Source organism: Mustela putorius, unplaced genomic scaffold (genome assembly GCF_011764305.1).
Source record: "Mustela putorius furo isolate JIRA1106 unplaced genomic scaffold, ASM1176430v1.1 tig00003834_pilon_pilon_pilon, whole genome shotgun sequence".
Taxonomy (NCBI): domain Eukaryota; kingdom Metazoa; phylum Chordata; class Mammalia; order Carnivora; family Mustelidae; genus Mustela; species Mustela putorius.
Window position 1 is genome coordinate 46,615,280 of NW_025421987.1, and position 17,991 is coordinate 46,633,270.

Genomic DNA, 17,991 nt, shown 5'->3' on the forward strand with positions numbered 1-17,991 from the left:
CAGTGGGTTAAGCCTCTGCCTTCAGCTCAGGTCATGGTCTCAGGGTCCTGGGATCAAGCCCCAAGCTTCCCTTCCTCTCTCTCTGCCTGCCTCTCTGCCTACTTGTGATCTCTCTGTCAAATAAATAAAATATTTTTAAAAAATAAATAAAAGCTAGTGAAGAAAAGGTAATTTAATCATCAGAAGTATCTTATTTAAATGCCTACCTTTGCATTAAATGTTTGTGTGTTTATTAGGGAAGGTTGGAGTATGACAGGAGACAAAAGCAGCAGAAGATCCTAAATATATGAATTAACTAAATATGTGAATTTCCCAATGGCATTTATATAAAATGCTTATCATATATTTATAAAATTCTTAAAAGCACTTACTTTTAAAATACATTTTATGTAAATATACACATATGTACTTAAAATTATAATATGGAATTTTATACTAGAGATTTATATTTTGTACATGTATATATACAGATTTTATATATAAATATCTATATGTCTTTGTGTGTATATATATAAATAAATAGAGGATGACCCTTCATTCTATTTCCCCTTGTATTGAACCAGTATGTACCTGTTTCTCTGGCATGGTTGTTAGTTGCATCCCTTTTCTCTCTAAAGTGTCCTGTTTTAGATGCTGAATTATGTGTTCACCCTGTATTTTTACAAATATATATTTCGTTATCATTAAATGTGTGACTGTAAATATTTTTACATAGCATATGCTCATGTATTTATAAAGTCACACATTTATTTGTACATACATGTGAATACATGCATATGTGTATTGATGTGGTTAGAAGGTATATGTTAAAGGCTATTTATAGCTTAAATACAAACTGAGGAAATAGTAACATAAGTCAGGCAACCACTATAACCTAATTACAAATTATTTTAAAAGAAATTTAGGCCCATAAAAATTTTTGCATCTGTAACATTTTTATTCGCCCTTTTCATGCTTATCTATTCTGTCGTGGTGATATTACTGAGAATAGTGAGTTTATTGCATGAAACTTGCTTTAGAAAGTTACATGTGAATTAAATCTCATCCTCCCATTTTATATTTATTTTTCTGAGGTCTTTCATGGGCTTTCCATTGGCAAAAACTCCTAAAGCTTCAGTATTAAGTTACTCTCTGTAAAGAAATATAGTAGAGGGGGTCACTTTAACTTTTTTAAGTCAAGAATACATTTTTGCTGAGGATGACTGCCCCCCAACACACAAAAGCTCATTTATAAGTCTTAATTTTAATTTTGGAGATATCTTTAAAGTAAGTATGTTTGATAAGATCTGTGGGTCTAATGTTATTTCACGTGTTGTTCTTATTAGTCGTAACAGAGGAAACCAGCTAAAGTGGCCAAGCCGGTCATGTGACAGAGAGAAGCCACTTGGCAGTAAATGCCTGGGTCAGCAGCATGTGACTACAGGTGACCGTGATGAGGGGACACAGCTACCAGGCACCCCTGGCCAGGCAACAACCATTGTTTCCCAATCTTACTGTTCAAGAAAAGATACCTTGATTTTATGTTAAATCTTACTCTTTTCAACATTAGACCAGTTTTTCAGAAACACAGTTCCAAAGAAAGGTTGTTGGCCAGACAAAACCTGTGGGAACCAGATTTGCCTGCAGTTCTCTGGTCTGCAGATTTCAGACTCATTTCTCAATTGCCCTTTGGATGCATAGGATGTGGCTTCTAGCTGTAGCAGCTTCTGAGATGAACAGGTGACTATGGTCGGGGAGGCAGTTCACGTGGCAGGCTCTGGTAGCCTGGAGAACTGGGTCCTAGAGTTTGAAAGAAGTCAATGTACATCTTCAGCAACTTCCGCAGCTTCTCCAGTTTGCATTTGCAGATCGGGACTCTTTATTTATTTTTTTTTTAAAGATTTTATTTATTTGACAGAGAGAGAGATCAGTAGGCAGAGAGACAGGTAGAGAGAGGGAAGCACCCTCCCGCTGAGCAGGGAGCCCAATGCAAGGCTCAATCCCAGGACCATGAGATCATGACCTGAGCCAAAGGCAGAGACTTAACCCACTGAGCCACCCAGGCACCCCAGGACTCTGTTTTAAACTCTTAAACTGACTCTTGGATTATAAAGTTCTTGAGGGCATGAACTCTGTGCCTCCTTCTGAGTGAAATTCTCTTTCCCCCTTTTGTTTCTATCTGCAGAGCTAAATTCTGCCCTCAAGATCTAGTAAATGGTGCTTCCTCCTAAAGAGCTTTGCTGTGCTCCTCCCTATGCCTTCCGTCACCCCCATTCCCAAGCTCCTCCCCAGAACTCCCACTGTGTTCTCTTCACCTTCCTACCTGTCTGCAGGATCCCACACACTTATTGTGTAACTGTGTTATGTGGCGTTTCATAATCACATCTTACTTCCCTTGCTATACCACAAAACTTTGAAGGCAGAATTTTTATTTCTTTTATGGCAATGGGGTTTTATTGTCACTGCCTGGGCCTGGTTCTAGCTGGTTGATAAAAACTACTTGAGGCACCTGGGCAGCTCAGTTGTTTAAGTGTCTGACTCCTGATCTCAGCTCAGGTCTTGATCTCAGATTGGTGAGTTCAAGCCCTGTGTTGGGCTCCATGCTGGGTGTAGAGCCTGCTTAAAAACAAAACAAAACAAAACAAAGCAAAAACCTACTTTGAAGAGCTTCTGAGACAAGATAGGAAACTTGTTGTGTCTTTTGAATTTGGTATCACATGAATGTATTCTTTATTTACTAAATATATATAAATATAAAAATGCATATGGATTCCAGAGTCTGGGCCTGGCTGTTCTAAACCAGAATTTCTTTGGGAGGAGGGGAGAGGAAAATCTATAAACTTGTACTATTCTAAAGCTTCCCAGGTCATTTCGATGCATAGCCAGGGTTGGGAACTACTGTCTCAAAGCACAGAGTACGTATTCAGGAAGCATCTGTTCAAATGTTCAAAGGAAGAATGAACTCTTGTCTACCTGTAACATTTAGCCTGATGCTTTATACTTAACAGTTGTTCCATAGATATTGGTAGAGGAAATGAAAGCCTATTTTGAGTTTAGATACCAGCCCCCCATCCCACATAGCTTGGGTGGGGCCATGTACATGCCACCACCCCATGCTCCATCCGGGCAGATGGGCAGCTTCTCAGCTGGACCATGGATGGCCAGCTGGCCTCTCCCTCTGATCCTTCCCGCACACTGCAGTCTGAGCAGTCGGGTGTGTGTTTGTTTCAGTTCAAATCTGGTTATGACTTTCAGTGGTTTCCTCTTAACCTGCAATATAAAATTTACTGTTAGGATTACTTTAGAGCTTTTGGGATCTGGTCTGACACTTCCTTCCCTGGCCCCTGTCATTCAGCATTAAGGTACTAATGCCTGGCATTGCTGAGGACATCGGGGACAGAGCAGTGTGCACACCCTCTCCTGCCATCACACAGACCCACTTCCCAGTCCCTGAGTGCAGTCCACCCTTTTATCATTTTGCATTTGCTTTGCCCACGGTGTTCCTTCTGCTTAGAATGCCTCCCCCACAACCCTGTTTTACTTATTGATTGATGTCAAGCTTTCCAGGGCCCCTATAAATAATAAGTTGGCACTTCATCGTTTAATACTTGATACATACCTTTAGTATAAGGCCTACCATTATAGAGTCCAATTATTAGTTGACAGTTCTCATTCTTCTCCTCGACTCTGAGCTCCTTGAGGACAGACTTGTCTCACATGCTTCAGTTTCTCCAGCTCTGAGCCCTGTGTCTGACTGTGTTAGGCATTAACATATGTGCTGGGTAGAATTGACACAAGGATGAAGTTTTTATGTATGTGCCAAAAAGGCACATCAAAGTGCTACAAAGTCACTACGCTTTTAAAAGGATTCCTGCCACACAATGGTAGATAGTCCCCCTTTTGAACAGTGTCATACTTGGATATTCCAAAGTTAGGAGGATGTTCTAATGACATATAAAATGATACTTCCTTTTCTATGTGTTATTCTGTGAGTGTGATTAAGATATTCTAATGTTAACAGTTAGCCTTTCACTAACCCTCCTAACAGAACAATCTAAGCGAAGAATCACGCCATCCTAGAGAAGTGGGTGGGGCTTATCTTTGAGCACCTCAAAGTATTAGCCTGATGTGAAATACTGTTCCCCAAGTGGAGGTGGGGCCTCGTGGGAGTTTCAGAGTGCTGTGAACTGGAGTGTTTTGGAAGAAGCAGTAGTTTTGAGGTGGAAGGACAAAATAGATGTCAGCATGGAACTAAGCCAAGATGGAAACCACCATTTAAAACCATAGTATGTCTTTTGCCATATCTGGAACTACCCAGTCAGCTGGATAAAGAATGAAAATAATGTACAGGCTTCAGAAAACCCAAACAGATGAGAATAAATGAGTTAGGAGAAAAAGTAGATTCTACAGGGGCCCAGAGCAGAGACCCCAAGGGGGCAAAAGAGGCACCAGCCAAAGCCACTGGTTATAGATCAATGTCATTGATCAATGTTATTGATCTATAACCAGTGAAGGACAGAGTCCCGCTGTCTATTCAGGGGTGTAGAGGAAGCTGTAGATTCCAATTCATTCAATTCCTTTTTATTCCTAGACATAACTCCTTCACACTTCTAGGAAAGATTCATAGAAAAACTATAGGCAGGGTAAATAAGAGCAGAAGAGGTAATGTTTCATAAAGAAAATGAGACAATAGTCACACTAGAAACCCAGGGTAACAATGGCTACAACCAGTGATGTTGAGAGTTCGAAGCTTCTTTGTCTTGGGAACAGAAGAATTTGTTAGTAATAATGTAGTTTTTCCTGTGGCTAGATGAGATCAAAGAGTTAATCAAATGGATCCTAAAGTATAAAGGACACTAAATAACATAATAGGCACAATTATAATAGCTTCAGAAAAGGGTAAAAAGAAATTCATTCTGTGGCCATCTGGTCTCCACAACTGAATGAATGCCACAGGTTAAAGGTAGGGCTCCCGTGCTTGGAAGACCTTGCCACTGGGAGCCAAAGAGGTATCTTCAAGCTCTGCCACTTTCCCGACATCACTTGGCAAGAGAGAAAGGCTCGCTGAATAGCTGCTCAGTATGGCCTTTAGACCAGAGGGAGATTTTTGGTTTTAGCTGAGGGAGTGATCTGTTAGTGTATAGTGAAATTAGTTTAGTGAGTTGTCATTAACATTTTTTAATTGAGAGACAGTGGAAGAGGACAAAATACATTGAACATAGTGCATGCATTAAGGTTAAGTTTTAATTTTTGTGTCTTAGTCCCTATGTACCATGTATTTCTTATAGAAGATTGATATTATATATAAATATATGTTTATAAATATATACATAACTATATATATATATATAATCTTAATATTCTATCCCTCATTAAAATATTAGTTGGTAGGCTCTGAGCATCCCGGGCTTATGGTATAAAATATATAGAAAGAAGAATAAGAATTAGGCTCTGGGAAGAACAGAGATAAGACTCTTGAACCAGAACAAGAGCCACAGTGCCTTTAAATTGTGCTAATTGAAGAACATGTGACTAGACTCAGTATTTTTTATTGAAATATAATTAATATACAGTGTTATATTAGTTTCAAGCATATAATGATTGAAGAGTTTAATACATTGCGCAGTCTTCCCCACAATAAATATATGCTTGATTCCCTTTATGTAGTTCACCCCTCCTCCCAGCCACCTCCCTTCTGGTAACCATCAGTTTGTTCTCAGTACTTAAGCATCTGGTTTTTGTCTCTTTTTTCCCCCTTTGTTCACTTGCTTTATTTCTTAAATTCCACATGTGAGTAAAATCATATGGCATTTGTTTTCTCTGCCTTATTTCACTTAGCATCATACCCTTTCAATCCATCGATGTTGTTGCAATGGCAACATTCTTTTTTATGGCTGAGTAATATTCCTGTGGGGGTGTCTATGTGTGTGTGTATCACATCTGTTTTATCTATTCGTCTGTCAGTGGACATGTGGGCTGCTTCCGTATCTTGGGTGTTGTAAATAGTACTGCCATAAACATAGGGGTGCATATATCTTCCCAAATTAGTGTTTTCATTTTCTTTGGGTAAATTACTGATGGTGGGACAACTGGACAGTTACATGCAAAACAATGAAGTGGGACCACTTTTTTATACCACACACAGAAATAAACTTAAGATGGATTAAAGACCTAAATGTGAGACCTGAAACCATAAAAATCCTAGAAGAGAGCACAGGCAATTTTTTCTCTGACATCAGCCATAGAAACATTTTTCTAGATATGTCTTGGGCAAATCAACTATTGGGACTCACAAAAATAAAAGGCTTTCACTCAGCAAAGGAAACTATCAACAAAACAAAACGGTAACCTACCAAATGGGAGAGTTATATATATCCGATAAAGGGTTAATATCCAAAATATTTAAATAATTTATACAACTCAACACCCAAAACCCACAAATAATCCAATTAACAAATGGGCAGAGGACCTGAATAGACATTTTTCCAAAGAAGACATACAAGGTAGCTGGCAGACATAGGAAAAGATGCTCAACATCACTCATCATCAGGGAAATGCAAGTCAAAACAACAATGAGATAACCACCTCACACCTATTAGAATGGCTAAAATCAAAAAGATAAGAGATAACAAGTGTTTATGAAGGGTTGCAGAAAAGGGAGCCCTTGTGCACTGTTGGTGGAATGTGAATTGGTACAGTTACTATGGAAAACAGTATGGAGATTCCTTAAGAAATTAAAACGAACTACTGTATGAGCTAGCAGTCTCACTTCTGGGTATATATTCAGAAGAATTGAAATCAAGATCTCGTAGAGATGTCTGCACATCAAAATCACAGTGAGATAGCACTAGACTCAGAGACATACTCTCCTGGTTTTGTGTGTTATTTCTTTTCTTTTTTAGTGTGCCTTCAATACCTCACAGAGTTGTTTCTGAAAACCCTAATCTCCTTTGGGGATCCTGAAAGGGAAATCGGAGAAAGAATTAGAGAAGGGCCAGTAGCACAGAGAGGCAGGGTACCCCTGGTGGTCAGACTTGGTCATGCAGACGGAGGCTTTCCGTCCAGATACCTTTCAGAGCCACAGATTGGGAATGGCTTCTCCAGTTCTTCTCTGAGCAGGCAGGGCCTTTATATCAGGTACTGCTTACTGAGGGAGGGCTTCTTAAAAAAATACATCCTCTTCCTGCTTCATAAATCATGTTTGGGTCATATCATAAGGATTATCTGTGAAGATGGGAGGTTGTGGCAGGACCATGGCATTGCTCAGCTCTAAGAATTTAATGCAGCAGCCTTGAGTGATAGCGAGACCCTAAACATTTGGGGGAGAAACCCTCCCCCTCCCGAATTTGGACATGTATATATAGCTACAGCTTTGGAGAAAGAGTTCTGGGAGGATTTCCAACTATAACAACTATTAACAATGGTATGAGAAACAGGCTGGGGCGAGATCGAGATTTAGCTTCTAATGTTGACTCCAAGTCTTGCAAGTAACACCAGAATAAGATAAAAACCTTTATTTAAAGTGTTTCAAAAGCATTGAAAATTATCTAGAAATAAAGAAACTACTTGTTGGGGTGCCTAGCTGGCTCATTTGGTAGAGTGTGCAACTCTTGATCTCAGGGTCATGAGTTCAAGCCCCATGTTGGGCATAGAGCTAACTTAAAAAAAAAAAAAAAAAAGGAAAGAAAGAAACTACTTGTGGTGGAAGGATGTCTGATTATCTCTCCCCTCTTGTTTCAGATGACAGTCATGTCCCTTTCCAGGGACCTCAAGGACGACTTGCACAGTGACACAGTGCTCTCCATCTTAAATGAGCAGCGCATTCGGGGCATTTTATGTGATGTCACTATTATTGTGGAAGACACCAAATTTAAAGCCCACAGCAATGTCCTAGCTGCTTCAAGCCTGTACTTCAAAAATATCTTTTGGAGCCATACGATCTGTATTTCCAGCCATGTCCTGGAACTGGATGATCTCAAAGCTGAAGTGTTTACTGAAATCCTTAATTATATCTATAGCTCCACGGTTGTCGTCAAGAGACAGGAAACAGTCACCGATCTTGCAGCTGCAGGAAAAAAGCTGGGAATATCCTTCCTGGAAGATCTTACTGATCGCAACTTCTCAAATTCCCCTGGTCCCTATGTATTCTGCATTACTGAAAAGGGAGTGGTTAAAGAAGAAAAAAATGACAAGAGGCATGAAGAGCCCGCCATCACCAACGGGCCGAGGATCACCAATGCATTTTCCATCATCGAGACAGAAAATAGTAATAACATGTTTTCTCCACTGGACTTGCGGGCAAGTTTCAAAAAGGTCTCTGACTCCATGAGAACCACAGGCCTCTGCCTGGAGAGGACCGACGTGTGTCATGAGGCAGAGCCTGTCCGCACCCTCGCAGAGCACTCGTATGCCGTTTCTTCCGTGGCCGAGGCCTACAGAAATCAACCTGTCCGTGAACACGACAGCAGTTCCCCTGGTAAGACAGGTAAAGAGAATTGTGAAGCTCTTGCAGCAAAACCGAAAACGTGCCGAAAGCCAAAGACCGTCTCCGTACCCCAGGACTGTGACCCAGCTGCAGACAACATGCCACCCCCTCCGGTAACCAGCTTAGAGGTTCGTCAGGAGAGAAGTCCACAGCCGGCTGCCATCCTGCCTTGTTCAAAATCTCCCAGCAACGAAGGAGATGCCCGTTTTTCCAAGGAAGATGAAAATAAATCCTCGGAGCTTCCTGGGCCGCCCGCAGCAGAGGTCCCCCCTCTTGTGTACAACTGTAGCTGTTGTTCCAAATCCTTTGACAGTAGTGCCCTGCTCAGTGCCCACATGCAGCTTCACAAGCCAACCCAGGAGCCACTGGTGTGCAAGGACTGCAACAAGCAGTTCAGCACTCTGAACAGGCTCGACCGGCACGAGCAGATTTGTATGCGCTCCAGCCACATGCCGATTCCTGGAGGAAACCAGCGCTTTCTGGAAAACTACCCCACCATTGGACAGAATGGAAGTTCATTCACCGGACCAGAACCTCTGTTGTCTGAAAACAGGATCGGCGAATTTTCCAGTACCGGCAGCACCTTGCCAGAGACAGACCACATGGTTAAATTTGTGAATGGGCAGATGCTCTACAGCTGTGTTGTGTGCAAACGGAGTTATGTGACGTTGTCCAGCCTCCGAAGGCATGCAAATGTTCACTCGTGGAGAAGAACCTATCCCTGCCATTACTGCAACAAAGTGTTTGCGTTGGCCGAGTACAGGACAAGACATGAAATTTGGCACACAGGAGAAAGGCGCTATCAGTGCATTTTCTGCCTCGAAACTTTCATGACCTACTATATTCTCAAGAATCATCAGAAGTCTTTCCATGCCATAGATCATAGACTTTCCATCAGTAAAAAAACAGCCAATGGAGGCCTGAAGCCTAGTGTCTATCCATATAAACTTTACAGGCTACTGCCCATGAAATGCAAGAGGGCTCCTTACAAAAGCTACCGAAATTCCTCCTATGAAAGTGCCCGAGAAAACAGTCAGATGAATGAGTCTGCCTCTGGCCCCTATGTTATTCAGAATCCACATGGCTCTGAGTTACCGACGCTGAATTTCCAGGACCGCATCAACACCCTGACCAACAGTCCAGTCATCCCCTTGGAAACTTCTGTACATCAGGAGGTGCCCACCTCTGCCAATGTACAGAACACAGAGGGGACCAAATGGGGAGAGGAATCGCTGAAAGTTGACCTCGATAGTAACTTTTATTCTGCCGAGGTGTCCGTCTCTTCTGCTGAGAATGCTGGCAGCTCTGACACCCCGGCCGGGGACGTACCTGTCCCATCTTTGAGTAACAGCAGCGAGAACGCAGCCTCTGTGATCAGCTACGGTGGCTCAGCACCCTCGGTCATCGTGCACAGTAGCCAGTTCTCATCAGTGATAATGCACAGCAACTCTGTGGCCGCCATGCCCAGCAGCAACCCCTGCGTCCCCTCTGAGCCGCCTGTCAGCCAGTCCCTGAAAGATGACGGCAAACCTGAGCCCGACAAAGTGAGCAGAACGGTCAGCCGACCGAAGAGCATCAAGGAGAAAAAGAAAACCATGACTGGTAACAAGGCAGAAGTAGCAGAGGAGTCCAAGTATGGGGCCGATCCTGGAGGGTCGGTGAGCAAAACTGCAAATACGAAGGAAACCAGTAAAATTGAAACCTACATTGCCAAGCCCGCTCTGCCCGGAACCTCCACAAACAGCAATGTCGCGCCCCTTTGCCAGATCACAGTGAAGATCGGAAACGAGGCCATTGTGAAAAGGCACATCCTTGGATCCAAGCTGTTCTACAAAAGAGGAAGAAGACCCAAGTACCAGATGGAGGAGGAGGCGTTGCCGCCAGAGAGTGACCCAGAAACCAACAGAGACAGCCCCCTCGGGCTCTGCCAGTCCGAGTGTATGGAGATGAATGAGATGTTTGACGACGCCAGTGACCAGGATTCCACTGACAAGCCCTGGCGTCCTTACTACAACTACAAACCCAAGAAGAAATCCAGACAGCTGAGGAAGATGAGGAAGGTCAACTGGAAGAAAGAACACGAAAACAGGAGCCCAAGTGCTAAGTGCAGATACCCGGCAGAACTGGACTGTGCCGTGGGGAAGGCTCCTCAGGAGAAGGCCTTTGAGGAGGAAGAAACCAAGGAGATGCCCAAGTTGCAGTGTGAGCTCTGTGATGGGGACAAAGCCTCAGGGGCCGGGAACCAAGGGAGGCCCCACCGGCACCTCACTGCTCGGCCTTACGCCTGTGAGTTCTGCGCCAAGCAGTTCCAGAGCCCGTCCACCCTCAAGATGCACATGAGGTGTCACACCGGAGAGAAGCCGTACCAGTGCAAGACGTGCGGGCGGTGCTTCTCGGTGCAGGGCAACTTGCAGAAACATGAACGCATCCACCTGGGTGTGAAGGAGTTCATCTGTCAGTACTGCAACAAGGCATTCACGCTCAACGAGACCCTCAAGATCCACGAAAGGATCCACACAGGTGAGAAGCGCTACCGCTGTCAGTTCTGCTTCCAGAGCTTTTTGTACCTTTCCACAAAAAGGAATCATGAGCAGAGGCACATTTGGGAGCATGATGGGAAGGGCTATGCCTGCTTCCAGTGCCCCAAAATTTGCAAAACAGCTGCTGCCCTTGGAATGCACCAGAAGAAACACTTGTTCAAAAGTCCAAGTCAGCGGGAGAAAATGGAAAGTGACATGTGTCAGGAGAACTCAGACCCCCTGGAGAACCCACATGTCCATGACTCAGAAGACAGTGACCAAAAGGATAACGTACAAACCATTGTTGAAAATGTCCTTTGAGTGGCAATACTTAGAAAAGTCTTCAAAGATATAAGTTGGTGGCTGTGTTGTTTTGGGGTTGTGTTTTTGTTTCGTTTTTAGTTAGCTGTTTTCTTCTGTTGTTGGTGGGTTTTTTTTTTTTTTTTTTTTAGTTTTGTTCACACAACAGTCATAAGGAGTGAAACGTAAAAAAGAAAATCTCATTTGTGAAAATTCCAGAAAAAGGATCCTAATATCTACTTTGGGTTTTAGCATTAACTTCATGCAAAGTGCACAAAAATGAAATAGCCGAATCCTCCACTATCCCAAGAATCTTATGGAAGTTTATGAAGTTCTTAGCTGTGGTATTTCTGCCAGTGGGGGAGTGGGGAAGAGTCTAATGTTAGCCTAATTTACAACATTCTAGTAAGTGCTGATAGCAACTGGCTGCTAAGCTCTCTTTAGTCACTGGAAAAAATGAGGGTCAGATATCATGAAAACATCATCTTCATAAATATGTTAGAAGATAAATGAGCTATTATAGTCATTTTTCCCATCCAGCTTTTGTGCTTTAAAAAATTGTTTAAATTAGTGAATATATATGAAATATTTAATATTATAGCTGAAAATATGTGTGAAATTGAGTAACCTAAGTAGGACGTTCATTATGTAGAACTACTTTTCTGCAACACAAACCTTGTAAAGTGCATATATAAATCACTATGACTTTTAACTGTCCATGTCCCCTGTAGAGAATTCTCATGACAAGCAATAGATCTGCAAATTATGAGGAACTGTTGGAAAAATCAGTAGAATAAGCATCTTGAATCTGATTTAAGAGCATATAATGTATGCTTTTAGATGGAGTGCCGTTCCCTTGAAGTTATGGCTGAGCTATTACTAGAACTGGTCTCCTCCAGATGCAGAAAATATAGGTCATGCCTTATCTGCGGGGGAGAGCCCTCCCAGAACTCTTCTGTGATTACCTATGCTGTATATTACTTTGCAGTGGCCTCACTCAGAAAATAAAGAAGGGTCAAATTCTTCTGAAACTCCCTGCAGTCTTCCATCCATCACAAGGCCATGGATGGGGAGGTCTTTTTCAGACAGACCTCATCAGTCTCAAGGGTTTAAGTAAAACCTGACACATTCTGTTCCACTGAAGGAGTGTCCAGGAGATTTAGTGCAAAGTAGGAGTATGGCGGTGAGTTCCCAGGCACTTGAAAGCGACAGAAAGCCTAATCCCTGTAGTCGTTAGCTTTCTTGGAGATTTTGCAGCCCGCAAGTGTACACTAGTATAAAACAAAAGGACATCAGGAAGACACCTCCACCTCACCCATTAACGACTTGAGTGGGCGAGAGGAAACAATGACCTTCCTTGCCTCAAAGGGTAGCTTTGCTTTTTTAGGGGTGGGGGTGGGGAGAGAGAATGCGGAGTGATAAGATTCCATCACTTATTTATATGACTCAGAAACATATCCCCAAAGCCGGATGCCTTGTCTTCATGTTTGCAGACATCCAGCTCCCTTGCTAAAAACCCACTTAAGTTTTTTCATGTTCTTTTATGCTGCCCCATACCGTTAGCATTGCCCTCAAAGTCCAGTTGCCCTGTAGGATATTCTGTCATGTGGACTAGGCTCTAGGAAGCTGGAACTCATCGTTCTTACGTTTAAGCTGCCAGGATAGAAGGGAGAGAGAAAACATTCCTACCCTTTGATCACCAGTGTGAGCAGAATCCGGAACCTGGCTTAAGGGCGACCTACGGCCATTCATGTTCATGGGATTTGATAGATGGAAGCCCAAGGTTATCCAAGGTTTCAAGGTCACCATTATGAAGATGTAGTTCAAAGGACTCCAGTTCCTCTCTCCAAGTATTGTGATATCTCCACGAAGAAGACTTAACGTGGATTTGGGTGGGCAAGAAAGTGTTTAAACACCCAGAGAAGGACATGATCAGAGCTGACCTTTTTATATAGTAGTATTTTGCTGTTAAGTAACCCCAATACTGCATCTGCATTTATCTTTTGTTCATCTGCTTTCACTTACATACAGTATTATGTAATAGAGGAAATGGGAAAATGCAAGCAAATTCAACTTTATTTTACACATTGTATATATGTATACCTGCACTATTCATGTGGGTTTTGTTAAAAGAGATAGTCACAAAGGGCTTATGAAAATCATTTCTGAATTGATAATTAGAATATTGAATAGGCAATTCTGTGATCTACTAACTTGTTTTATCCCAATTAAGATTATTAATCAAAGAGAATTACTGTGTATTTCAGTCATTTTAATTTGGGGTAACTCTAAATATAAAATTATTACATGTAGTGATGTCTCCCAGCCCTTACATGTGGAAATTTTCTAAGTGGACTTGTATGCTGATAATTCTAGACCAAAGTAAATATGGCAGAATATTTATACATGAAAAAAATAATTTTGCAAATATTTTCTATAATTGTATTATTCGTTCAAAATGTTGATAGCTTGTGTTAGTTTCAGGGAGGGGTGTATATTTTGATAAAAAAATACTTGACTTTGTAATTCTGTATATTCTATACAATTTATAGCAGAGCCGTTTTAAGACAGCCTTGTCACTTTTTTTTTGTTAATTGTGAAAACTTTATCCTGAGTGATGTTTCAGTATGCATTGAGTACATAACGACCAACTAGAATTAAAGTAGGTGTAAACAGTGAACATACTGTATGCTGTACAAGATATATTGTGATTTGCTGTTTTAGCATCTGTATTTTGGTTAGAAGATATTATTAAATGCAGATGTTAAGGGTTGGAAAAGTCTAATTTTATTTTTAGAAATAATGAATACAAATTTGGTTTTGCTTGATTAAAATAGCTTATTCCTATGTTAAGTCTCTTAAATGTTTTAATGTTACTTCTTTTGTGTAGCCAAGCAGCAGTTTTCTCTTTGTGAGTCCCAGCATTGTTTCACATATCATTCACTTAATATATTTCTGTTTCCTTACTTGTTCCCATTCTGTGATACCTGCTTACATGCTTAGGACCCAAATGGAATATATGTTAAAAAAAGGGAAGAATAAGAGAGATGGAAGCCTTATCATTCACTGCTTTGGATAGGCCTGACCTTGTCATGGGGAGTCTGAGAGCTCTGGAAATATTTTCTACTCCACTCATTCCCAGGGGACAAATCCCACTCAGTACCAGGTGTTAGGCACCATTGTTGCCATGGGCCATTTCATTCAGGTCTTTCCCGACAAGGCTGGGAAATCGACCTCACTATCCACATTTTATAGTGACTTTGAGAAGATCCCACAGCCAGACGGAGCCAGGATTCCAACCTAGGGCTTCCTGACTCCAGAGCCAAATTTCTTTTTCTTTTCAACGCCTTAAAAGTAAAATCTTCCTGGAAACTGAACAAGGAGTGAGGAAAAGAGGCCCGAGGAATGCCTGCAGCTCTAGGACAGCAGCTGTTCTGGTGACAGCGTTCAGGGCTGTACTGGCCTCCGCTCTCCCTGGCACACCCCTGCTTTCTGTACTCCTGCCTCAACACTGGGTGTTTGGCTTTCCCCCTTGATGTTGGGATACTGCCCTACAAGATAATTTTTTTTAAATCTGTGCACTTTTTTTTTAAGAATATGGAGCAAAATTACCATTTAATGCTGTTACAAGCTAGTACTTTCTCACACAAAGAAAAAAATGTGTTCCATCATCACAGACTATATTCCTAACCTTAACTCATTATCTTCAGATGCCTGCGGTTAGTCCCAGTAGATAATGTGAAAGGGAGTGCCAGGGGCTGCCACACATCACCAACACAGGGAAGAGAATTCACATTACCAGCCCTCCTCACAGCTGGCCAGTAACAGCAATTTTGTACTTGAAGGGTAATCCAAACCAATTCCAGACCAAAAATTCGATAACTCCTGTCTGTTGAAACTAACGTCCTTGATCTAGTGAAACAAACAGATTCAATATTGAAAGAATTTGTAACATTTGAGAAAGTAACTGGATTAAAAGCATCAAACCAAATCACAGCAAAGCAATCCTATTTGTACATACTGTATCAATTACTTTGGGTCTTTTTATTCCTGTTGCTCACCTTCCTCTTTTCTCATTACCTATTGGTTGATTCGGTTCCACGCCCTCTGTCTCTATCAGGTTCTCTTTGCAGAGGCAGTTTCCTCCATCTGTGAGAACTCGTGGGCTATTAATCTCCCTTCTCCCTCCCCCAGTATGCAGCCCTTGATGCTGATTCTTCAAGTACGGTGGTCAGTAGACAGGCAAGTTGGCGTGGTATACAAATTGACAAATTTAACAAAGTTTAAATTAACAAAATTTAAAGTTACAAATTGAACAAAGTTAAAAATGAAACTCCAAATTTAGACAACTAATGGAAGAATTGGTGATAACAGAAATATGATTACACTTTTAAAGATTTTTTAAGTTACTATTTCATTCTTGACATCTAAGACCTCAGTTCTGTTTATTTAAAATCTTTTGCTGGGGTGGGGTGCGCCTGGGTGGCTCCATCGGTTAAGCATCTGACGTCAGCTCAGGTCATGATCTCAGTGTCCTGGGATCGAGCCTCATGTTGTTCGGGCTCCCCACTCAGCAGGGAAACTGCTTCTCCCTCTCCCTCTTCCACATCCACTGCTTGTGCTCACTCTCTCTCTCTCAAAAACTAAATTTTTTTTTTTTTAAAGAACATTTTGCTGAGGAGTCAAAAGCAATTTTTCCCCCCAATAATTTAAAAAGCTGTAACTTTGGGGCACCTGGGTAGCTCAGCCATTAAGCATCTGCCTTGGGCTCTGGTCGTGGTCCCAGGTCCTGGGATGGAGCCAGGCATCAGGCTCCCTGCTCAGCGGAAGGCCTGCTTCTCCCTCTCACACTCCCCTTACTTGTGTTCCCTCTCTTGCTATATCTTTCTCTGTCAAATAAATAAATAAAATCTTTAAAAAAAAAAAAGCTATAACTTCTATGCAATTATGGGTAAGGATGTTATTCCTGTTACAGGAAACTTTGGTATACAGAGATTTAAAAGATGTCACAATGCTAACTTATGTAGAATTTTCCATTCAAAATATGTTTAATATTGAGTCTCAGGTGCTGTGGCCAGGACTCTAGACATCTAAGAAGTAGCCTGTGCCTTCAAGAAGCTGGATCCGGGGAAGGAGACTGAACGAGGCAAGCATGGATTACAGAACAAACCCTTGAGCTCCTGGGAGCTCAGAAGCAGATTGGATTGTGTTGCATCACGAGAGAGATGGCTCAGAACTAGGGTGGAGGGAGCCTGGGCATCTCGGGATGGGCAGGCCCCGGTAGGAGTGGCTAAAACAAAGGAGCACAGGTGAGGGCAGATTGCTATGCAAACCTGGGGTTTGGGTGGTGAGCCAGGAGAGGCACATAGAGGACACATTACCAGGGCCTCGTGGGCCTTGCCAGAGAATTTGTACTTCTGACACCAGTGATGGAGGAGCAGAGGACAGCTGAGTGTGCGGGGGGCGGGGTGTCAGAGCTAGGTCCCAGAAGCAACATGAGAGGCCGTGGGAGGGCCTCAGCAGACAGGAAATGATCTAATGTGTTTAAGGATGACTCTCACCAGTTCAGTGAAGAGACTGCAGGTCTGTGTAGAGACTCTCTTTGTTTCCCCCCTTGCAATGTATTTTTGAAGAAATTAATATTGTTTGTCCTGAACAGTTTCTCACGGACTGGCAATCAGCAAGGCAGCTTCCTAAGTTGGGTCATGTTCTTCCATCGGGAAGCATGTACTGTCTGACTGACATACTGGGATACTTTGAAGGTAGATCTGATGGGATTTGTGGGTGGTTTAGGCCCCGGGAGGGGAGAAAAATGGAGGCATCAAAGATGATTCCAAGTCTTGGGCCTGAGCAACTGGAAGGATGGAGTCCCCAATAGAAGACTAGATATGTGCGCCAACAGTTTGCAAAAGGGGACTGACTTCAGGCATGAAGCTGGAAAGGATGCTTCATTCCTTCAAAACCTATCTGAGCTAGGTGCTAGGAATGCAAGAGCAGGCAAAAGATTGTCCCTGGAGCTTGTGGTCTAGTGGGGAACACAAAAAGCAAAGCCATTACACCTGCCTAAGTGCTACCAAGAAGAGCTGCTAGTCGGGGAGTTCCTTGAGGAAGGACCCTTTGGAATGAGATCTGAATGAGGGGTAAGAATCGAAAGAGGAGTGAGTTTCTGGGTAGAGGGAACAGCACATACAAAAGTCTGCTTCTAGAGGGAACACAGCACACTGAAAGCCAGTGGGGGCCAGTGTGCAAGAGAGATGGTGTCTGAGATGAGGATGGAGGCTGAAAGCCAGACCCTGAAGGGTCCCCAGGATTGGGATCTTCTACTAAGAGCAACAGAGAGCCACTGAATTGTTGGGACAAGAAGTGTTTTAATCAATTTTGCACTGTGAAAAGTCTGGCTGAAATGTAGAGAATGAAGCGGAGGACAGTAGTGGCCAGAAATAGAGCACGTAAGACACTACTACAGTGGTCCAGGCTGGAGAGGACAGTGGTGTGGATTGTGTACTGACAAGGAAGATGAAAGAAGAGAGGAGAGAAAGAGAGCTATTTAGAGGAGATAAAATCAGCAGCAGTTAATGTTGGATGGATATGGGAAAGTGAAGGCCACGGAGGGGCCAAGGATAACCTTCTGGTTTCAGATTCATCAAAACTATGGGAATGCAAGATGAAGCTTGTATAGCAAAAGAAGACACAGAGAACACAAATATT

General features: G+C 42.4%; 1 protein-coding gene across 8 annotated transcripts in view; it reads left to right on the forward strand.

Annotated features, from left to right (window-relative positions):
* Nucleotides 1–14,130, forward strand: part of ZBTB38 (zinc finger and BTB domain containing 38) — a 77,976-nt gene extending 63,846 nt beyond the window's left edge. For all 8 annotated transcript variants that reach the window (XM_004754504.3, XM_013057283.2, XM_004754505.3 and 5 more), the window contains one exon: nucleotides 7,720–14,130. In XM_004754504.3, coding sequence (XP_004754561.1) covers nucleotides 7,720–11,304 — 3,585 coding nt within the window. In that variant the 3' untranslated portion in view covers nucleotides 11,305–14,130. The remainder of the gene's footprint in view (nucleotides 1–7,719) is intronic.
* Nucleotides 14,131–17,991: the final 3,861 nt, after the last annotated feature.